Source organism: Motacilla alba, chromosome 1 (genome assembly GCF_015832195.1).
Source record: "Motacilla alba alba isolate MOTALB_02 chromosome 1, Motacilla_alba_V1.0_pri, whole genome shotgun sequence".
Taxonomy (NCBI): domain Eukaryota; kingdom Metazoa; phylum Chordata; class Aves; order Passeriformes; family Motacillidae; genus Motacilla; species Motacilla alba.
Window position 1 is genome coordinate 15,956,585 of NC_052016.1, and position 23,588 is coordinate 15,980,172.

The window sequence follows — 23,588 nt, forward strand, 5'->3', positions numbered from 1 at the left end:
AGACATACCAACAGACACTTGTTGCAATTTGCTTGTTTGCTGCAATTTTCAAGGATATATGCTTTGTTCTTCATTTGCAATCAAACAGTTGAATCCTTGCTGTATTAAAGTTTTAATTATGCAAGAGTGATGTGATGTTTGGCAGCAGCTGTGCAACACTGACCATTTCCTTTCTTCAACGTGCCACACCTCGGTGAATCCAAAGATATGGATAAGTCCCATGGAATCACAGAATAGCTTGTGTTGGAAGGAACCTTTAAAGGTCACTTACTACAACCACCCTGCAGTAAGCTACAGCTCCATGCCCAATGTTTGCCCAATGTTTCCCTCTCTGGAAAGACTACTGAGATGAAGGATAATTATTTTTTAAGGGGGGCATTTGCTTTGGATCTGAATGACAACTGTGCAGTTATTTTCTTATGGATCCTTGAATAAATAACATGGGGAAGCTTGGCTAGCTGATGTGGCAAAATAAGCTAATTTTCCTTTACACTTTGAACTCCACTTTGTGTTAAGTACTAAATGTGAAGAAACTGGTCCAAAAGTGGGAGGTTGCAATGGGTTGGTACCCATAACATGCTCAAATGTCTGAAATGTCCTTAAAGGATCGAGGAGCCTTCAAGAATCTACTATTTTGGAATACTGAAGTGCAAATCTTTTTGAACAGTTGTCTCTGTCCACAGGAACACCTTTTCTTGATAGTTTGCATTATGATATCCAGTATAGGCACAAGGCACAGGTTATCAGTTCTTGCTCATGGACTATCTCTCTTCTGTAAGTCATGGGGAGGTGCAATGGCAATAAAAAATACATCTCCCCACATGCAAGCAAACACAGTGGGCCAATCACACCTAGATGCAAAGGACTTTCAAGAAAAGGAGTTGGGACGAGTTCTGCCCAGACTAAAAGGATAACAAGTCATGAGATAGCCTTTACGTATTGAACTGAACCCTACAAAGGTCATGCCCTGTGACTTGTCACTTTAAGAGATCAGCAACTCTTCAATGTTCTCAACACAGAGTTAAAAAAATATCTTGCTGTTTTTGGTACCTGCCATCTCTTCTCAGACAGGTTAAACTGTGGGATTGGGTCAGTCTCTGTATTAGTTGCAGACCAGAAGTCTGAACCCCAAAGACAACTCAGACAGGCCTGGAAGCATCTTACTGAGCCAGGACCAGGGCCCAGGACTGCTCTAAGCCACTTGGTTTAGAAGAACCTGGAGCTCAGGAATTTGCTCTGTAAGAGCCAGTCAGAGGTCAGAGACCTCACAGATCCATTCTGGTTGAAATATGAAAACAAAATATTGATGAGGGAGAATCTGAACCAGTGCCTTATTGAAGAAAGATTTTTTTTCCTGACTTAGTTCCTATAGTTTATCATCTCTGTCATGTTTTGTAAAGCAAGTGCAACATTTTAGTGAATCAAAATGGAGGGGCTGCATGACAGTATACATTTTTCCCTTCAAAATTTAGGTTTATCTTTGAACTTAGCATATTAAAAAACATCTAAATCGATTTTATAAATTTAACTATATTTAATTATACAGTTACTGCTCAAGCACCGCTCTGCAAAATTTTAAAGTATACATAAGTTAAGCATGAACATCCTTTGAAAGACTACTTTGGAGTAATTGATATACTTCAGCCTCACTGGTAACTGGGTTCCAGACACATGCCTTAGACACCATTCTTACATGATCCACTGCTGTCCCCGTAAAAGAGCAGTTATTCCCAACAGTCCTCCTCTTTCTGTTTCTACTGGCAGCAGCAGCTGGCAGCTTTGTATCCATCCCTGACAAATGCACAAAGACACATTCAGCTGTTGGGACAATATTCATTGTCTGAACTGCCGGTTTTGCCTCCAGGTAGAGGATTAAATGGCACTGTCCTGAGAGCCAACCTCAGCTCATGGTGGGAACACCAGGATCATGGTGTAATCAGTGATCAAAATAACATATGCCTTAGTATCTTGCAGTTCCTTGTGACAAAGCAGGCAGATAAAATCATGCCCAAGTTGTAAAATCAAACATGAATAGATACAAATGGTATGCTTATTCATATTCTGGTTCACAGAGTGTTAAATATATCACTGGGGCTTTGTCTGTTATAAGGACAGGGGCTATCTGCAGAATTTAACTTCCTGAAGTTCAAGGTTGCTTGTATATGAGCAATGAGTTGTTTGTATGGATGCTGGGTCATTTCTACTTAAAATGAATGTTATGAAGGGGTCGCTGTCTCCAGGCAGGTACAAGTCACAGCTATGTTCCTACACAAACTGCTAATGCTCATTTATAGACGTCTCTCTTGTATTTATGCTGAAAAAGCCAATAACATTGCTGGGAACTTGCTTGGGCTTCCTGACAATGAATAAAACCAAAGAACCTGTGCTAAGACTGAATCTCCTGTTTCCAATGCTCATGCATTCAGAGCCTGCAGGAAATGCTCTCCCACCTCCACTTCAACCAGCAGGTGCCCTCTTCAGTACTGAAATCCTGGAAACCCCAAAGCAGCAGCACGTGTAACATTCAACTATTGTAAAAAGCTCAGTTTCTTGGCTCTTGATAATAAGCTGGAATTTCTCTTCTCCTTTTAGTTGACCAAGCTATTTAAGTGTGAGAGTGAGGAGAATTTGCAGAAGAATATGATGCACACAGTATGAGGAAAGAAGCAAAAAGAAGATGGTAAGCGTTGTTAAATGTTGTTTTAGCACAGGCACTGAAATCATTGCCATACAGAAAGTTTTGAGAAGCCTGGGTAATTCTAGAAACAGTTTTTCAGTCTCTAGTGACTGAAGAAATTATGGCCACTGTGAAAAAAAAATAATCTTGATCTACCAGAGCAGGATACGACAAGTAGTTCTGCTACAGCAAAGATGCTGCTTCATTGAATAATCAAACCAAAACTCCTTGGGCCTCCTGTTAGAGCAACTGCTCTAGTCACTATGACTATTGCCCCACAGCCTTAGGACAGAATATTTGCTGCACTCCATAAGGAGAAAAAGAACAAAGGTACTTGGACTTTTGCCTGTGTAGTTAGAAACTGCTAGAGGAAAGGAAATACAGTGTAGTTAAGTGTGCATGCACTGTTGATGAAACAAATCATTATGGAAACTTTCACTGTAGCTAGTTTTAGGAGAAGTAATAAATGAACTGTTAGTGTTCATCACACACGGTGCTGTTAGTCATCTGGCAGACAGGAAGGAGAAACAGCACTTAAATTCAGAGGAAGCTAAGATAGGGGGATGAGTCTCAAACAGAGCAACAATTTTGGAGGTGGTTGTGGGAATGAGTTGAGGTATCCAGAAGCTGAAAAGTTTATAAACGGTGGCTGAAAAGTATTCAAAAGAGGCCTCTAAATAAACTTTCTCACTACCTATCAAAACAAAGCAAAATTGCTGGACCTTAAATAAAAGTGCTCAATGCTGGCCTAGAGGCATGGTCAGGCTGGTGATTAGTTGCCTTGGATATTTGGTGACCTATCCAAAAACAATAAGTGTTGCTATTAGGTCAAAAACTTCCACAGCAATCTACCTGTGCTATTCAGCATTTCCAGCTGCACTAGGATCAGCTGGACTAATCTTAGCACGTTCAGAATTTATGTGTCTGATAAAGCAACATTTTGCTGTACAGACAGGGTATTTATGAGAACTGAGGGATGTCCCCCGAGTCTTGTTTTGCTGAGCTGTCTGTGAGCACGTCAGCACTCTATCAAACAGTCGAGAAATTTATTCCAGCACACATGATGATGCCAAATCTGCTTTGGGGGGTTGCTGTTGGCTGGGGTGCGCAGTGGGCTTTATGCGTGTGGGAACACAGAGTTCACCCGGCAGCTGACACGCTCATTAAGACATCAAAGAGCCACTAAGAAAACAAACTGAGGGACTGCCGAGCCACGGCAGGCAGACATCCCCCTCCGGCCGGGCGGGTCGGCTCCCGCAAGTGCTTTCTTTTTTTTTTGTGTGTGGGTTTTTTTTTTTTTTGGTTTTTTTGTGGTTTTTTTTGGTTTATTTTTGTTTGTTTGTTTTTGGCGCAAGTTTTTTTATTTCCTCTGCTGTCACCCCATGCCGTTCGGAGACCGGCGCTTCTCGCACGGCCCGCGGGCAGCGAGCCGGGACTGCCAGACGGAGCTCATTGCTGAGGGGAGGAAAGGCCGGGCCGGGCCGGGCCGGGCACCCCCGGCATTCCTCCCGCAGCCGTGGAGCCCCGGCCCCGCCGCACCGCAGGCGGGGAGGGGCGGCGGAGGCGGCCCCGGGCGGTGGGCGGGGAGAGGCAGGGGCGCCCGGCCGCCCGCCCGGCCCCCTCCCCGGCTGTATTTAGCGGCGCCGCGGATCGCGCGGGGCCCGCGGCGGCGACATGGCCGCCGCCAGCACGGAGCCGCCGAGGCTGAAGCAGCTGCTGGAGCGGGACCCTTACCTGGCGCCCTTCCGGACCGACTTCCAGCGCAGGTACCGCCGCGCGGAGGGGAGCGGCCACCCGCCCGCCTCTGGGGGCGCCGGGCCGGCGGTGTCCCCTCCCCCGCGCCGCTCTCCCCTCCCCTCGGCCGGGGCGGCTCCGCTTCCCTTCCGGCGGAGGCGCCGCTGCCGCGGGCGGAGCCGCGGCCGGGGCTCGGTGAGGCCTCCCGGGCTGGGGCGCTGCAGGGAGGCCTCGCCCGCGGACATCCCCGGCGGCCTGGCGGGGCCGGGCCGTCCCGTCCGCGCCCGGCACGCCCCGGGCGGCAGCGCTGCGCCCGCGGGCCCTCCGGAGAGCGACGGGTGGCGGGGCGGCGGCGCCCGGGGCGGCTGGGCCCGGTTTGCGAGAATCACGGAATCACAGAAGGGTTGGGGTTGGAAGGGACCATCGGTCTGGTTCCTGCCGTCTTGCTGTGGGCAGGGACACTCTCCACTTGTTCAGGTTGCTTAGAGCTGCATCCAGCCTGGCTTTGAACTCTGGGGGAGATGGGACAACCACAACTTGACTGGGTAATCTGCTCCAGTGCCTCACCACCCCTACAATAAAGAAGTTTTTCCTAATATCTAATCTGAACCTACTCCTAGCATGAACTTGTCTCCCCTTGACCTGTCGCTACATGTAAATAGTCTAGCCCCGTCTTTCCTGTAAGCTCCCTTCAGGTGCAGTAAGGCTGCCATTAGGTCACCCCTAAGCTTTTTCTTTCACTGGCTGCACAATCCCAGTTCTCTCAGCCTTTTCTCATGGGAGAAATGCTTCATCAGCTTGGTGGCCTCCTCTGGACTCGTTCCAAAAGGTCAGTTCCCTCCCTGTGTTGGGGATCCCATAGCTGGATGCGGTCAGGATGTGAGGGTGATGCACTGAGCTACTATCACTAACAAAAGAGTTTAGCTGCAATAATCTGTATATAAACTGCTCCTGAATCTCGTCTCTTCAGAGAATTTTCCTGCAGGCGCATGTTTTGAGGTGTCCCTGAACCGCCAGCTCAGCTGTTCAGCAGACCTGCAATGCATGAAGTAGCAGAGTGTGCATTAGGTTGCTGCCAGGTTGCCAGTCTGAGCATCCCTTTTTCTGTGCCTCTCGCTGGGAGCTGTGACACCAACTCTCTGTCCAGGGCCTGGGTGAGAGTTTGCTAGTAGCAGCCTGGGCAAGAGGAGGCCTGCATCCTGCAGAGCCAGGCTGTTGGCCTGGAAAAGCTGCTGAAACCTCACCCGCCGATTGAACACTGTCATTGGGTTTTATGTTGCACATTTGTGTTGTGTTTCACTAGTGGTCCTCTGGCAATCAAAATTATTGTAGAACTGACTAATGCCCTGTGTCCCAGAAGTCTGGAAAAGTCTCTGTGTGTGAGGGATGTAAGAAGGAATATAATAATTTTTATTTTTTGGTCTTTGGCTTTTTTTTTTTTTTGTCTGTTCCTATAGTCTACATGGTTTAACATTACCAGGTGTCCTGTTGGGTTCTGGTATTGAATAGTGGTAAGTCTGGATCTTGTAAAATAGGATTAACGACTGAGTAAACTATTAGGCTGACTTGCAGAGCATTTTCTCAAAGTAATCTCTTAATGACAGAACAACTGGGTTTTATGCAATGGTTCCTGACAAGCTCCTGGGCATACATGTAGTGCTGTAAACCACCTAATTTTTTCAGTGGGGAGCCAGGGTGTAGGAATTAATAAATGGGCAGAGCTCACTCTTAATAAAAATATTCATTAAAATGTTTAGGCTCCCTGAATGTGCCTGCCATCAAAACAGCTGCATTGTGGATAGCGCTGTTTGTATTTCTGAGGATAGTATGACTGTACTGAGTACATTGAGTTTGCAGAACTTTTCTGTACTTCTCAGGTTTGTGCATCTGGAACATAGAGCTTCAGATGATCCTGTCTCTATCTTGTCACTTTTCTTGCTTATGAACCTCCAATTGGTCACATGTCATAGAATTACTGTGGAGGCATGTATCCTGTTAATTAACTTGAAAAAATAAAGGAAAACATTTGTGGCAATCTGTGATAAACTGGATGATTTATTCTTAGCCCAAAGAAGCAGCACATCCTGTGGATGTGGATGATGGAGAGTGCCAGGGAGGGGAAGATGTAAGCACAGGGAAATGCCTATTAGTGTGTGCATGCAGTGCTCATTGTGGTTTCTGTGAGTTGTGATTCAGTCTGTATTTACTGACTTTGGGTGTGTTTTGTCAAGAGTGCCCAGGAGAAAGGAGTTTTGCAGCCTAATTGCTGTATGTGAGAAGAACTAGTTCTTTACGGCCTCCAGTATGTGGGATTTGCTTACTTTATGTCCAGTTCCTTTGCTGGGGGAGATGGTGAACAGCCCTGCACAACTGTGTGGACTGTGTCAGAAATCTTTAGCAGTGTGGTTCCAGGCTGAAGGATCCTCATGCATTTAACTGGTGGCTGTATGACCCATCACGGTGGTATGGGACTTGTTAAGTAACTCAGTGGATTTGGTTTTCTACTCTGTAGTGGTGCAGGAAAAGGCTATGATGAAGCTGCCAGGAATATGTGCTGTTAAGCAAATCTGTGTGTTAAGAGTTGATTGATTGTCAGCTGCTTGCCATGGGCTTATCATAGGTAGGACAGAAGGACTAAATTAGCAATTAATTTAGTTTTATACAGTAGGAAAACTGGATAGAAATGATGCTACTCAACTGCTGAGCCAGTGACAATCTGTTCAACATTCCTTCTGTTACTGTTGACTGACTTTCTCTAACTTTGCTCTGGATACCCCTGCCCAGTGACTTTTTTTTTTTTTTTTACACTTGAATCGTTTAGACAGAAAAAGTACATGCAGTCTCTCAGTTCAGATGGTTGAGTTTTTCCTGCTAAAGGGAATGGGATGCAGATTTGATGCTTGGCACCCTGTAGCACTAACTTGGATTAGGAGGCTTTGGGAAAAAAATAGACGTGAAAGAGACTTAATCAAATACAATATACATGGATGCATTTTCTGTAGTAGTTTGAATCTCCTCTTAGAGTTTGCAATGTTATTGACCTTACTTAATATTAAACCAAATTGTCATGGAGTCATGGGAATTTTACAGCCTATAGTTATCCTACTGTGTATTGTCTAAAGAAATAAAAATTGGGGCTTTTGATGGAGGATTAAGGATGCTTGAGAAACAAAGCTTTTAAACATTTGTTGGTGGACATCCTTATATTATGTCTTGTGCTGTAAGATGTGAAACAGTCCTCCCTTTATCTTGCTCAGTAAAAGTTCTTTTGTAGAAGTGATGAGAAATAAAAAGACTTGGGGCCTAATCTTGGCAGTGACATCAGCAAGTTGCTGAGTTGCCCTTTGGGCTTGATTCTATCTGTTCCCTTATCTGTGGCAGGGTGTTAGCATGGCCAGGTGATTGACTACAAAGAGAACTTTGTAGCTGTGTATCCATGGCTGTCAGAGGCTGCACAGGTGGCTTGGTTTTTCTCACACTCCAAGACCACCATTTCTGCTGTTGGGTTGGGCTGCTCAGGACCTTCTTGGGTTGGGTCTCTTAGAATGTGTTTTCTCAGCCTCCTTGAGCAGCCTCTCCCTGTGTTTGGCTATTGAAATTGTAGAAATTTCTTTTTTAATACTGTAACTTGATGCAACCTTGTTGCTTCTGGTGTGCTTTCCCTTGGAGTGCAGCCTAGCTCATTATTTTCTTTAGGTACTGTCAGCTACCTGTACTGTAGATAGCTAAAAACTGAGTGGACATGAGCAGCCCATCCCTCTTCAAGTTAGCTTTTGCACATCTGTTCTGAAGAAACCCATCTCTCAGGCTCTGCCTGTGTGCCATAGGTAGGCAGACCAGAAAACAAAAAGCTGTCTTCTGGAGAGGCTGTAGTGTGTTCCTGCTCATCTATGCCTTGAGCAAGTGCAGGCCTCTCTTGCTGGGGGTCACACCTGCCTCTCCTGTCCTGTGCTCCTTCACCGACAGGATAGTGACCAGGTATGCACAGCAGTGTGGCTAATACTGAGATCTTTGTGCATTCTTTTGTTTTTTGTTTATGTCAGAGGGAGTGGTTTGCTGAAGGACAGACAGGCTTTAGTCACATCAGGCTGGATTCTGCAGTGTAATATGATTATCCTGATTCACCTTGAGATTTGCCAGATCCATGATGAAATGAATCGTGATGTTGCCTCAAGCTCTGAAAATGTTCTCTTGGTTTCAAGGACTGTCTCCTTTAACCTCTTGCAAAGTGTAACTTTGTGCTTTAGACAACTGACTGTTTACCCTCTATTTCATAAAGCCTTGAGAAATGCTGAATGAGTGCTTTGATGGGAACAAGGGGTTTCTCTAGAGAAGTAATGCCTAAAATGTGATGGTAGGACCTAGTAATGCCCTAAGTGTGGAGGATAGACTGACATAGTTAAATGAGTGACTAGGAGGAAGAAAGACTTCTGGTCGCTTTTCAATACTTTGTCATACCTGGGCATGTTGCAAATGGTGTTCATGGGGAAAATACACATCTGTAATTTTTTTTTTCCTTTGATGCCTTAATTTGATCATGAGTCAGGGAATGAATATCTTCTTTGGGATGAAGGGAAATCAGTGTCTATATAGTGACCTGCTCAGCCTTGCCCCAAATATACATTATTCAGATCTCTAAATAAGAATTTGCTTAAAACTAACAAACAAACAAAAATCCCCAAGTGATAGTGTTTGTGTAGGGTATTGCTGTGCTACATTGTTTGACCATCTGTGATATGTTTGCCCACAAGTATTTTGTTAAGTCTCAAGTGTTATTTAGACTAAAGACTTGGTATAATTTAGTATGTATTTTTAGTCTTTTACCTCTTAGAGCATAATTGGTTCAATTAAAACCATTAATGCCTGTGGTGTAATTGCATTTTATGGAACTATAAACTGGTGTTAGAAAGTGCTGCCTTGTAGACATTTCTGCTATAACAATGTGCATGGCTTATTATATTTTACCAGACTGTGCAGCTACCTCTGTAACCTACTGATTATGTAGCCTTCGATGAAAGCTTTTTTTGAGTAGTTCAATTTATAGAATAAATAAGGAAACCGATACTAATGCATAGCTTCAGTCTTTGTCTTCAAAAAACATTAGTTTTTTGAGCTAGATAAAATACTGCTGAAAGTGCTTGGCTATATGAATGGGTTGAGAGAGAGGAGTTCCAATCCTTCTGTACAGGTCGAGATGGGAACATGTACTCAGTGGCTTTTGTAGCAGTATCAATTACCAAGATGTCACTTGGCTTGTAGCTTTCTCATAGTGTTCTGAGATCCCCCCATTCTTACAAATGGGAAATACTCACCATTCTTCCATTTTTATCTCTCATTTTGTATTTGGTTAATGTCAATTTAACGCTGCTTTCTGGTACTGTGTTTTTAAATCTTTTTTGAAGAGGAACAGTGGGGGGCTACCTGACTGAGGTATTGAAAATGAAGAGGTGTCAAGTGCGTGTGATAGGGCTGAGTAGGAAGACAGCTGTTGGGGTCTAACAAGTTTGGGAATGGCAGTTGAAGGGTGACTAAACTAGAAACCTATTTTTAGATGAAGGTGGAAAGGGGAGAAGGACTGGAGTATGAGCTGTCACAGAATTAACACTATATGTATCATCAGGAAAATTGGGTTTTCCTTTTCCATTTTGTCTCATACAGACTGTTGTATTGGGTGGGCAGAACTAAATATCCATGAAAAAGCATGCCATATATGGCTGCATTTTTGTTGGTTTTAGTGGCATCCCTTAAGTTGAGTAGACTTTCGTTGATTCTAGAACCCTGCCAATTTAATGGAATACATCCTTCTGCATTATAGTAGTCTCTCTCATGTCTCACGTGCATTTGGATTGCTAAACGTGATAAGCATAGTTGACTATCTCAGTGATGACCTTAATTTTTAGGTGTCTGAGGAAGTACTTGCATGGGCCAATGTGAATCTAGCATATGTGTGTCTGGTGTAGCCCTCATCAAAAGATTCAAGTTGAAATTGTGTTAATAGCTGCCAGATTTATAAAAAGGCAGGGGAATATGTAGGTATTGCTTTTTGTTAGCAGACCAGTTGCCTCTGTATTAAAATTAAAACTTGGTGTTCTCTGAAAAAAATGAATTGAGGCTCCCTCAGCTCTGTTATGCAGTGTTAGCTTATCTGAGCATGTTGGATCGACTGTGAGAATTTGCCTGGAATTCTAGAATAATTTATTACATGACCAGGAATCTGATTACTGTTTCACTGTAATAGCGAGGAAAAGCTTTGTCTTGTTGAATCCTTTACATTCAGGTATTTATGCATGTTACTTCACTACTTCAGAGATGTGAAGAAGGCATTCTCATGGAGGACTGTCTTAAACTGACATCCTATCTCATGAAGATACTTTTCTCCCCCTGTTTAATTTCAATATTTATCTGTAGACACTTCTCTTTCAGGCTCCCTGTTACCCTTTATTTACTCCCAGTATCTAATCCTAGCTGTTCCTTCATTTTCTGCCTTCCACAAAAGATAGCTCCTTTTGGCTTGTTCAGTGTCAGAGATCTAAAACCACTCACTCAGGCTTCTGTTTGCTTTGTACTTTCTGAAACTTTGTTTCATACCGTTATTCATCATGTTAAAAAGAAAATAATGTCTTCAGGCAAAGCATCTAGTGCAACAAGATCAGGTCTTTGTATTTAAAATGTTAAAAATATAAGTTTTCTTCTGGAAAAAAAATATTCAGCAAAAAAAAGTTTCTACCTAGAATATGGCTGTCTCTTCCCCAAGTATCTGACAGTTTGATGTTCTTACAGCTCCTCACATTGAGAAATTGAAGGCCAGTTGTTAGATATGAGACCTGCTGATTCTACAAAGAATACGCCTCCAAGATGCTGCTCCTGGAAGCACCTAATTAGTGAATATTATCTGGGAATTATATAAAATTAAAATTTACTACAGGCTCTTGGTAAAATATATGTCTGAAGACCTGCCAAAGGACCACCCAGCGCAATTAGTTCTATTATGTGAACATGTTAAAAAATTTGTTCCATGAATCTGGGAAATTCTAGGGCTAAACTTATATTCTCTTGGTATACTTAACAAAAAACCCTTACTGACAGTTTTAGTCATTCAGCTGTGATTCCATTGACTGGTATTACCTGCAGGTAGAGGTAGCTCTAATGCTTTCTGTTAGATATCCTCCTTTTCTCTTTGAAGCTGCTGTTCAGGCATAGTATACTTTGCTTCCTTTGTATCCTTGCTGTCCTGGTGTGTTACTTTGCCTCTGTCAGTGCTTTGCATGTCTGCCCTTGTGCTTAGTGATGGAGAGGGAAAATGTTTTCAAAGTGTATCATGAAGTTCTGCTAAGAGTGGGCCTATATTCTCCAGAGAAGGAATACCGCTGCTAAAAGGTTATGCCAAGTTCAGGAAGATGTAGCCTAGATGTACAAAAGAAGTGATGCTCAGTCACACAAAATTAACTGAGATGTGCTAGTTTTCATAATTCATGGAATAGAAAATGGGAGTTTCAGCCCTTGTTGCCTGAACTGGTGTTGTGTTCATTGAGTGAATTTGTGTTTCACAGTCTCTAAAGGGAGGTTGGGATCTGGATTCTCCTACTTACAAATGGTTCAGGTATGACATGCCAAAGTAAGGATCCTGTCTTTTATGGTAGGAATTACATTAGGAGAGTAAGGACTTCAAGCTTATTGATATTTCTTCTTTAATTTCTTCCACTCAAAACCAAACCCTAACTTTTCAGTCAAGAAAAGCTTTTGGAAGTGTGGGTAAATTGACATTTATAAACAAGCTACATGGATCTTGAAGGGTGCTTGCTAATCTGTGTGATAGTAAGATAATTACTTCTCTATTTCTGGGCATTGGTTACAATGTGATCTTCATTTGCTCTTGTCCTTCTCTTCAAGAGACAGCTGCTAGAGAAGGTTCTTTAGGAGACATTGTCTTGGGACAAGTGAAAAATAAACTTAGTGCTGATCACAGATGTAGGTAGTAGGTAGATAGTTTATGACAGTTATTTTGGGGACTTTTTTTTTTTTGAGGAAACAGTGTATTTGATGGTGGCTAAACCGTGCCAACTGTGTGTGGGTCTGACTTCTGATTTGAGGGCACTGTCTTTTTCTTAATGTGTCCCTGAGAGGCAGGCTGCATTTATGTACCTCCAGGCATTCCCCGTAGTCACATGTGAATGCATTGTCATCATCAGATCCTAGTTTTTGGTTGTGTAAGCATTTGATAAGATGATTCAGATGAAAGGCAGGAGGGCCAGGGGGAATTGTCTGAAAGACTCTTATTAAAATCATGCTGAGTTACTGTGTGTTGTAAATGAAAACATGCTGCACTACCACAACTGTTTGGAAATTGCCCATCTAGAATGTATTCACTGCATGAACATAAGAGTCAGCAGCTCATTTTAGCAGCTTTAGGCTTTAGGGGGCATCCTGATTTTGCTATCCCAGCAAAAAAAAAAAAAAAAAAAAAAAAAATTTCTGTCTTATGTCTCTTGAATTCTGTCTTATTATTTGACACCTGTTAATAGTTAACATAATTGCTTGATACCTATTGTAGGCTATATTCCCAGTATAAATGTTCCTGGTATGATAGGGATTGGTAAGCTGTAAGGTCACGGATGTTTTCCAGTCTAAGAAAAAGAATTCCATTTCCATCATAAGAAATTATGATTCTTTCATCACTTTCAGCAAGGTTTAATTTGACCGGAATAAACACTTCTTTCTTGAAAATGCTACTCCTTTAGGAAATTGTTAAGGCTTTATAGAAACAGAGAGTTTGGAATACTGCTTTGGTTGCCAGCTTTTTTGAGGAAATTTGGGCAGCATGTAAATACTTGCACAATAGGTTTATATTGTTACACGAACAGTAGTGATGACTCCATATATGGTATGGGACAGGAGCTGGTACAGGGGTTCTCCAGAGCTTAGAGCTAAAATCTACCTTTTTGAGAAGTAGAAATTAGAGAACCATCTTATACTTGGTACATCAGTGTAAGACTTTAGGCAAATAAATACTCTGTGTTAGTTCTCAAATCCTTTCTCAGCCTGTGTGTTGATGGGATTTGTCATCTCCTGTGTCCCATCCTTCTGCAGTTGTCCTTCTCACTCCATGAAAACCTTTGACATCCCTAAGAGAAATACAGAAGGAGTGAGGAAAAATCCTCCCTTGGTAAGAAAAGAAGGAACAGAGCTGAAAAAAGACAAGCTTTGCGACTTCAGGGACTGTTTAGATTACAGCTTCTTTAGAGAATGTTAAAGCAGTGGAGGGCAAGGTAAAGCTTCTGCATGCTGAATGAGCCAAGTAGTTTAAATCTACTGTCTGAACAACCAAATACGGTCTCTCAGTTCATGTGAACTCCCAAGCTTTAACTTAATCTTTGGAAACCTCATGGATCATCATGTCTTTCAAGCTGAATAAATGGATATTGTTTTTAATAAAAATATTTCACTTGTGGGAAGTAAATAGTACACATGTCTAGTTCTGCCAATGGTATGACCTCTCTGAACCTCTGTGTGAGGTTTTTTCCCCAGTAAAATATAGTCTGTTGGAAAAGGTTTTTAATTTCCTTTTCAGTAGGGATCAGATGTCTTCTGTACGTTTTTTGTTGTTACTTAAAAAGTAAGTTATTTAGAAAACTAGAGCTTAAAAAAATATAATTGTGAAAATATCATTCAGTCTTTCATCTTGCAATTAATGTGGTGGCTGTACTATCTTCTTCCTTTGGTCCAGCCTTTATGAGGCTTAAATAACTGTACCAATTTGCCTATGTTCTTTTTAGTTAGGGTGCTCTTTTTAGTTAGGGTGATTCTGGTTTTCTTCAGCTGTTGGCGCTGGTTATCAATTGTTTTGATGCAACAACAGGTGCTTTTGGGTTACTGCACAGCAGTAGCATGAGCAGAAAAATAATCTCCTCATTGGCAAGCCCCAAAGTAGTGGGAGAGAGGCTGCAGCAAAGCGTAGCTTTTGGGTTACACACTTGGCTTTGTGTCCGTTGTCTAAGCAGCTTTCCCCTTTCTTGGAGAAAGCAAATACAAGAAGGTGTTTCTGCCTGCTTTGTCAGGCAGTGAGGGGGAAAGTCTAAAGTGATAAAGGGATTAAAAAGGTCAGTTGAGGCAGGAGCTTGGTGCTGGTAAGAGTATCAGAAAGGTCTGTGTTTTAACTCTTTCCTCCCTGCCCCGCCTCCACATGTAACCCCCAAACACAAACCTTTGCCACTAAAAACGTGGAGGAGTTGGACCCCTAAAGATGTGTTTAGTCTGTGCAAAAATTCAATGCAGTTGTAGCTTAGCTTTTATGATGTAAAGCTTATTTTGAGTGTGAATGCTAGTTTTTCTTTTGTTTGCTGTACAGCTTTTTATGTATTTTCCCCAAATTGCACTCTGTGTGTAATGCATAAGTATATATAGACACAGTTTTTTTTTGAGGAGTTTTAGCTGGTCTGTGTGTAAATTCAGCCTCCACTAGAGTTCATTGGCAAGTTTAGCTATGGCTTATAGGATTCTTTGACTTAATTATGGCTTATTTGTTACAAAATTTCTAATAAAAGTTCCTTAATGCCTGATTTTATAAAACATCTGAAAGGTTTTTTCAAAATATTGCTGCTTTGTTGTAATCCTGTTTATGACAATTGGAAAGTATTAAAGGAAAAAAAAATCAGGCTTGTAACAGTTTTTTCTTTAAATAGCAGATTACTATTAAAAATCTGCTTGCTATTGCAGTGTAATTTGAATGTGATTACAGTGATTAGTTCTTTCAGACAAAAATTTATAAAAAGTGTTAGCATTTAGAGATAGTTGCCAAACTTCTTTGCATTTTTTTTGTTTCATCAAAAATTTTGGGCAGAAGAGCTTTTTCTATTTGCTACTTGTCCTAAAATAAATAAAAGTATGAGTTCATAAATCAGATTATTTGCTACTTCACTTGAACACTGTAAATTCATGTACTTAAGAACACTTCAATGATGAAGACTCCCTCTTCATCTCCCTCCTGTGTCCCGTTTTAGATGCCACAGTTGATGTGCATGTAAGCAAATGGAGAACTTTGCTCAAAAGTTCAAAACCCTAGTAATTGGTATGGGTCTTCATTTTTTTTTTTACTCTTTTTGGGTCATAATGTCAATGTCTAACCAAGTAATGTATGAAATGTATGTTGTTTTCATGTTGCTGTGGTGTAGAGGATGATTGAAAAGCTCAAGTTTGCAGGAGGCAAGACCTGAGGGAGGTTAGAGAAAGTTCGCTGCCAGACTTAATGTTGCCATGTACTGATATTATGTGGGCACATTTAGCTTTGCTACTTGTGTATGGATTCCACCCCTTTATCCTCAGAATTTGCCATGCAGTGAATGCTGATTTATAGCAGGAGCTGTCTTTTCTCTGACTTGAAGGTATTTTGTTCCAGAGATAGGTGTGAGCATGTTTTAGGACTGAAGATGGCACATAAGCTAGTTTAAAATTCGCTTTGTCCTGAATGCTCACATTCAGGCAATGACTGCTGCTCAGGTGACCCTTCAAGCTACTCAAGCCTTAAGAACGACTTCAAACAGAGCAAGTGTCATCAGTTCCTTTTCTGCAAGGCTCCCAGTACAGTGGGTTTCTCAAGATTTCATGCATCTATTGCTTAAACTTAAACCATTTCTGTTAACCTTTTCAACTGGATAATAAAAAGATAAGGTTCTTAAATGGCAATGAAAGACAGTCTATAAATCTGGTTGTTCAAAAATACACTTGTTTTTCTGAGGAAAGCAATCTCCTGCTTTTTCTGTGAGCTGATAACGGGATGAAAAAGTGTTCATAGTACAGAAGTTAAACTAGTCCTTTACACCTTTAATTGGTAGAAAGCATCTGTAGGTTCCAAATGAGTAAAATTAATGCACTGAGTTTGTGTTTGGAGATGTGTGTATTTCAGCTACAGCTTGTGAATTTGGGAAGGACAGGAAAAGCTTTACTATAAAGATTGGGTGGGTAAATACAACTAATGATCCTTCTCACTTGAAATTTTATTAAATTTGGATTGAAATAGGGCTTGGATGTCAACTACTTTAGCACAGCCAGTAAAGCAGGAATGTTGTTAGTGTGCAATAACAATGACTGGATTAAAGTGTCTTTGCATTGTGAATAGGATCTCTTCTGGACCATGAAGTTATGACCTGAGTATTACAAGATAACAAACGATGTCTTTGAGTGTGACTATCAAGCATTTTCTATTTTGGCCAAGCGATTTGGCTTTTTGCTTAGCAGTAAGTAGTATAAACAGTGACATAAAAAGACTTTCTTCTACAGCAGAAGCAAATACTTCATCTGAGATAGGGGCCTTTGAGTTGCAGAACAAGAAGTAAGGCATGACCTTCCCTAATATCATAAATAACATATTGCCATCAAAGTAGACATCAGACTAAGCTTTCAGCAGCAGTCAGGGTTGACTTCAGTGATTTCCATCTTAAAATGGCGGTAGCTGTAAGTGGCAATTATGTCCATTAAGTATCACTGTAGATCACTTTGACCATAATGATTTCTGACAGAAACAGCTCTGAAGCCTTACAGATGCAGGAAATACCAAATCTGATTCTTCTCCAGGTATCTCACTGAACAGCTTGTTTGTCCTTATGCAGTGGAGATCAGAACAGTTTACTGCAAAAGCAATACCTGTCATTACTGTTATTCAATTTAAAGTGTTTCCTCGAAAATGTGTAGTGAGTTCTGGGGTGGAGGTTGGATAAAAATTGCACTCCTTGACAGGGAAACCAAAAGAGGGAATTACTGAAGTAGGAAGTCCAGAGAGAGTAGTAAATGTCCAGAATAAATACATTACCAATATAGTGTACAGCATTGACACAGTTTATGGTGTAAGAGCATGCTTTTCATAATACAAATTATTCCTGGTGCCCTTTTAAAAACTGAATGATGAATGCAGTCATCTAATGGCGTACCCACTTAGGACTTTTGCAGCCAGAAGGACATTGCTCACCAGTAGTGCTTGCTAGTACACTGGCTTGCATTTCTAATGTAAACCTGGTTTTAGAACAAGAGTTTTCACAGTTGGAAGGGTTAGAGACAGCTCCTGGGTGCACTTGCGTAATTCCTTCAGATGGTGCTGGGGCTGACTGAAGCAGGAGGTCTGACACCATGTTTGTACAACTTGTGGACTTTACCAAGAGGTAACAGATTGAACTTCAGGTATTTGACTCCACTGATTACTGTGGGTTATCAGTTTAGAGGCTGCTCTAAGTATTGTTGACTCTTGTCAGCAGCCTCTGTATGCAATTGCTTGTTTAAATAACTGTAAAAATGCCACTGAGATTTCTCCACAGATAGGTTTTTATTAAATACTTCATGACATTTGTCTAATACAAGCCATGTTTAGTCTGTGTGAAGTAGAGCAATGTGATAGTTGTAAACTGTAGTGCTTTTTGTATTTATTTTTTCACATTTTTTTCTAAACTAAGGTTTGTCCAGTCTTTGCTTGTTCAAAAGAACATATGTGCTAAGTGTGTCAATATTTTTTTTTGTATGTGTGCTGTCCTCTTATTCTGTTTCTTAAGTTTATCTTGGTTTTCTTTCCTAGGCTGTGTGGATTGCCTGTCAGGAACTGTAAGAAATTCAGGGATTTATCAGAAGGGAGAAGGCTTTTAGCCTCTGGAACTTGTTCTGGCCTTCATTCTATCGACATTACTCCATGATATGGTGCTTACAGTCATGTCTGTTACTATGTTGTTAAATACAGACAATGCATAGGTATTGTTGAGTTGAACAGGTATATGTTTTATTATTTGGTTTTCCATGAATTGCCATAGTGGTGATGTCTAGTTGAGAAAAAGCAGGAGAATAAAGACCAGGAGCAGCTTGTGCTGTCTTTTGATGTTTAAGGGTATTTTTTTTTTTTTGGTAGCATTACTCCTGGTATTTTCAGTGAGTGTTGCTACTTAGAGCAAGATAAGACAGATCTGTAACAGAGAAACAATGGTGTAAAACCCTTAAAATTCCTAAATTAACGTTTTTACCACCTTTTTGGAGTGGTTAGAAGCTGACCCTTGCTTCTTCCTGGAACAGAGAAACATAAAATTATCTCATGGCTCCAAACCCTAGCTTTTATATTTCTGATCATGCAAAAGCATAAGTGATGAATAGGAGAAGAATAAGTTTGGGTTGTTTTTTTTTTTTCAAGGACCATGACTCTTGTGGCAAGGAAAGTGTAACAAAAAACTAGTTATAAACAGTAATCTGAAGCTGTTTTTTAAATGTCTTTCACACTTTGGAATGGTGTACTCCCATAAAATTTTTCAGGTATTTGTATTTTAAACTAGAAGGGTTTTTGTTTTTTTTTCTAATATCTATCTGCAGTAGATTAGCTTTCTGAATCTATTTTGCTGAAGTTTTTGATTTTCAAAAGTGTAAAGAAAGTATCCATCCCCTGCAGCTTGTAAATTACTTTTCTGGCTTTCTAAAGCTTTGTGCAGAATAGGCTGACTAAGACTTGAGGTTGCATGAACAGCTCTGTTGGAGAAGATAGGAAGGAGCTGAAAAGTGCTGGTTTAGAGTTCACTGGGTCTTGCTGTGCTTCATCAAGGTGGTGTTCCTGCTGTGGTTTGCTTTTCCCTTTAGAGCACAAGAGGCATTGTAAAAACCTCAAAATTTAGTGGGGTATGAGCTTTTACCTGGTAAAAATCTGATAGCCTGTAAGAGGCAAAGAGGCATCTAGAAAACAGAGATTGGCAATGCTGTTGTGCATATGCTTTGGCAATGAATGCATCATTTCCTAGGCTAAAAGCTTTGGCTTAAGATTTTATTTTTTTCTGCTGTTTCTATTGATACTCTTTCATCAACTGATCTACTTGTGAATTATGAAAGAAACCATGAGGAAATCGAAGCAAAGAGAAAATTGTGGTCTTGACAGATGGACTCGGGAAAGGTTCCTTTGTGGTGTGCAATAAAGTGGGAAGGTTTTACAGTGATAGATCTTGCCAAATACAGATTACACATATGACCTTAATTAAATGACAGAGCTATTTATTAAACAATATTAGAATTGTATATATCCCCAGCGAACAGGTGTGAAAGCTGGTATTATAGCTGCAGTGTAGAATATTAGATTACAAGTTTAGTGTTTCTAAACTCATATTGACTTGGAAGCATCAATAGGTGGTGACATGATGAGAAGAAAATATTAGGGTACTGTTGCATATGCTACCATAAGATTCTAATATGCTTCGCTGTTTCTACCATTCATAATGCCAATGCAAATTTGGGACTGGATGAATGCAGTGGAATTTCATACACTCAAATGCATGTAAACACAATGTGGCTACTGTGATGTAAGTTTGAATTCCTGTCTTCTCTAATAACTTCACTCCGTGTCTTTTTAAAAACATTCATTGCCTTCATGAAAAAAGGATGCGAGTGTTTGTGAGAGCCAAGGCAAATTTGGGAGCAAAAGGAAAAAAAATAGGAAATGCAGATTTGCAGACAAACTCTAAAGGTTGTCATAAAAGCTTGGGTTACATCTCTTTCAGGAAGTGTCCAGACTCTGCTGTGTTCTGTTTTCCAGCTATGAAGGGAAAGTGTGTGGCGTGGGAGCTGTCTGGGTAGGGTTTTAAAATAATTGTTAAGGTGGTCATAAGATAACTGGAGCAAATGGGTTGTAATTGCAACCTGTAGTGTTGCTTTTCGTGTTTGTTATTGCAGTGACAAGGTAATTGCAGATCACATGAAATCTCAATAACTTTTGTGGTGGATTATTGCTTCTGCCTGCTTGTTCCTTTGTGCTCTGCTATGATAGCTGACAAGGAAAATGGCCAAATGCAGGGAGCATAAATAATTGCATCATTGTATCATATGTCTACATGAGCAAGATGGCTATCAACCTTCAGGTGAAATAATGGCATATTTCAGTGTGAGTCTTCACTAATTCCTGGTGCTCGATATCCTGACTAGATATCACTGAGAAATTTTTATTAGTAGATAGAACCACCTAAATGCTTTTTGTTAAATTTTTGGAAATACAGGTAACTGTCAAATCTTAAAGAAATAGCTTCTGCATTATTCATGATGCAATTTGTATTGGATACGATTGTGTCAATACTCAAGGGAATGCTGTATATTATGGGAAATGTTGTACCCTACCAAAACTCAGACAAACAAAAATCATGTCATCATACATTACTGACAGTGCACAACCCTTGTGAATATTGAAAAGGTATCTTGAATTCAAGTATTATGAAAGGGTAAAATATAGAGACTTCTGTGTTTTCAGATCTTAAAAAATACTTGCATTACATCTTCTGTGCTTTATACATTAATTACCTTTCCTGCTTTTGCCTGCCATGAGAACCATTTCCTTGTACACCTTTATTGTATTTTTACACAGGGAACAATCTGGAGTATTGTGGGTGTGCAAGCCAGCGCTTCATGGTCTTTGAGAAGTTTGGGATTCTGAGGCTGATAATATAAAACTTTCTTTTGAAAAAATACAGCAGTTCGGTTACCTTACAAGGTAGTGGACGGAATTCACTCCAGAGTATTAATTACAAAAGAAAGAGATGTTTTAGAAAGATGGAAGTTTAATTGTCAAATACCTTAGTACTTGGTAATAACCTAGAACAAGTTCGGTTTTGTTTTTTTTTTTTTATTGTTCCTATGATGCCTGTGGTGTATCTGTGTTGTGAACATCCAGAATAAAAGTACTTGTGAAATAAAATCTGTCTGATTCTGTCATTGTTATAACATATATTTTAATAACACTGAAATGTTCAATTGGAATATGCTGCATACTACTGAAACTCTTCATGAAAACTCATGAACACTTACAGGTGACCTCAGGGTTGGGGGAGTAGAGGATATTGTCAGTTTTGTGGAGCTGGTGGCATGGGATCATACAGCTCAAAAATCAAGATTACAAGTGCAAACTAAAATTGTGGCAGCATTTGTTCTTCAGTTCTTCAAAATTGTTAATGATATAGGATTATTTGGCTACTCAACTCTGTTCAAAGTATATTATTAATGGATTTGATGGGGGGGACACTGTGTGTGTATATTTTTTATGACTTTTTGGGAGTGGGGTTTTGTGTGTTTTTTTGTTTGTTTTCTTTTTTTCTTCCTGAATTTCTCTGTGAACTGCCCAAGGAGTGAGCATTTTCTGAACTCTAGCAGTAGGCAAAGTTTGAAGTTCACTGAATGGTCCTAGAATAGCTGTCCTTGATGCAAATTAAACTTAGTATTAAGTTTATTTTTGTTTCTGGGAGAACAAACAAAATAGGAAGTTAATAATTTAGTAGGCTGAGATAATTTCTGTTGCATTCACCTCCATAACTGCTGCTTTCCCATCACCCTCCCATCAAAACCAAACCAAAACCCAACCAACCAGCAACAAAAAACCCAAAAAAAAAAAAAACCCAAAAAAACCCCCGAAAAAAACCCCCAAAAAACCCCAACAACCACAAAACCCTTTGGCAGCTAGTTGCTACTTGGAATTTATTTTCATAGGAAAAGTAGAGCATACCTGACACTGAAATTTGGTCTAGAAAGAGCTAGCTGGTTTGATTTTTAAGATTTAGTTTTTAAGCTTAAGCCTTGCATTCTGTTTGTTTTAGTAGAAGGTTACCATATCATGTTCATTATCATTCATGTTTGCTGGCATCTGTGTCTGCCAAAATACATGCTTTGAAGTGCTTACCTGTTTTGCCCAATAATTTCATATGTAAATAATGAGCCAATTAGAGAACAGCTTTTCCTTTCAAGATACCTTAAACTTTTTTTTTGTTTATTTTGTTTTGTTTGGTTGTTTTTGGGTTTGGTTTTTTTTTTTTTTTTTGGCGGGGGGTTGGTTGGTTTTGTTTGGTTTTTTTTTTTTTTTTTTTGCCTGTGTGTCTTGGCTGTGCGTAAGCTATTTGAAATGTTAGGTTCATAAAATTGTACCATGGACACTTTGACTTGTTTTGAGACCTGTATGGAGAAAAGTTGCTCTGTTACTCGGGGAGTTCACAGCCTGCCTTTGCTCCAAACTGGGGTGAAGGGGATGAGGAGGGTCTTGCCAAAACGGAAAGTTGTAGGCAAAGAACAGGTCAGGGCCTGGCTGTGGGACCCAGTGTTTTGCTTGTCCTGGACTTGGAAAGTGCTGGGAGCCTGAGAGTCTAAATGGGAGGGCTGGAGGAGAAGTTGAGTAGTACCTGTGTGCTGTTAAAGAGTCTAATAGAACAGAGATGTATCATGTGTGCAAGTTGAGATCTGTGTTGGAGAACAGATGAGAGCCTGTCCCAAAGGTCAAGTGGTACATATGAGTGCAATGCAATTCTTGCAACTCTCTAAATACTTGAGAGAGATGAATTGATGGTTTGGGCTCCTTAATATTGTCCAGATCACTTTTTGTTCATATTGTTCATTATGTATACTGACTGTGCCTTCATGAATCTAGTTTTTGTGGGCTTTACCTCAGTAAGCAACATGAAAATTTATTTTTGATTAGGAATAATTGATAAATTTAGGAAGATTCTCTTAAGAAGCTGTCTGACAAATTGAAAATTTGTTTTTTTCAGTTGTATTTCCTAAAATCATCAAATGGTTTGGGCTGGAAAAGACCTTAAAAATCTTACAGTTCCAACTCCACTGCCATGCACAGGGATGCCTTCCAGTGCAGGTAAAAGAAAAAAGAATGTTTAAATTCAAGCCCTGCTTATTGTTCTCCTCCTCACATGATATGTACGTCTTGTGCTGGAAACCCTTAAATGAGCTTTTGCTCCATGTAGGACATGGAACATAACTGCATGGGCTGTGGGATAATTTGGATTTGGAAGAGAAGCTGTGGTTCTGGATTGTGTTTGCCTGTCTGACCTGTACTGAAGGACTGTGAAGGAGAAAGAAGGGCCTTTCTGCCAGTCTCTTGTCTATCTGGTGTGTTGCTGGAAGCTTTTTGTCATAACCAAATGCAAGTGTATTGTGTAATGTGGTGCACTGGGACACCACACCAGGGCTTTTGAACAAAGGTGTCTGTGAGCTTTGTCACACAATCACCCACCCTGTGGCTTAACATTTAAAAGAAATTAAGAGTTCATTTAGTGTGCATGTTCTTAAAGGCACTAAAGGCTCTGCTCAAAAAATAAAAAAAAAAGAGAATAATTATGAATTTTTCTTAGAGTATATGAATGATGGACTATAACAATTCAGTCTTCCTTCAGATTTAAAAATAAGGGAGGTA

The 23,588-nt window shown here is 40.5% G+C and overlaps 1 protein-coding gene across 20 annotated transcripts in view; it reads left to right on the forward strand.

Annotated features, from left to right (window-relative positions):
* The first annotated feature begins 4,039 nt into the window (after positions 1-4,039).
* Positions 4,040-23,588, forward strand: part of GBE1 (1,4-alpha-glucan branching enzyme 1) — a 139,088-nt gene continuing 119,539 nt past the window's right edge. For 6 of the 20 annotated variants that reach the window (XM_038156921.1, XM_038156893.1, XM_038156930.1 and 3 more), the window contains exon 1: positions 4,041-4,443. In XM_038156921.1, coding sequence (XP_038012849.1) covers positions 4,060-4,443 — 384 coding nt within the window. In that variant the 5' untranslated portion in view covers positions 4,041-4,059. Of the gene's footprint in view, positions 4,444-4,782; positions 4,902-5,169; positions 5,241-22,929; positions 23,031-23,588 lie in introns of those variants that run through there. The other 14 variants (XM_038156865.1, XM_038156873.1, XM_038156940.1 and 11 more) reach the window with 7 other exon arrangements.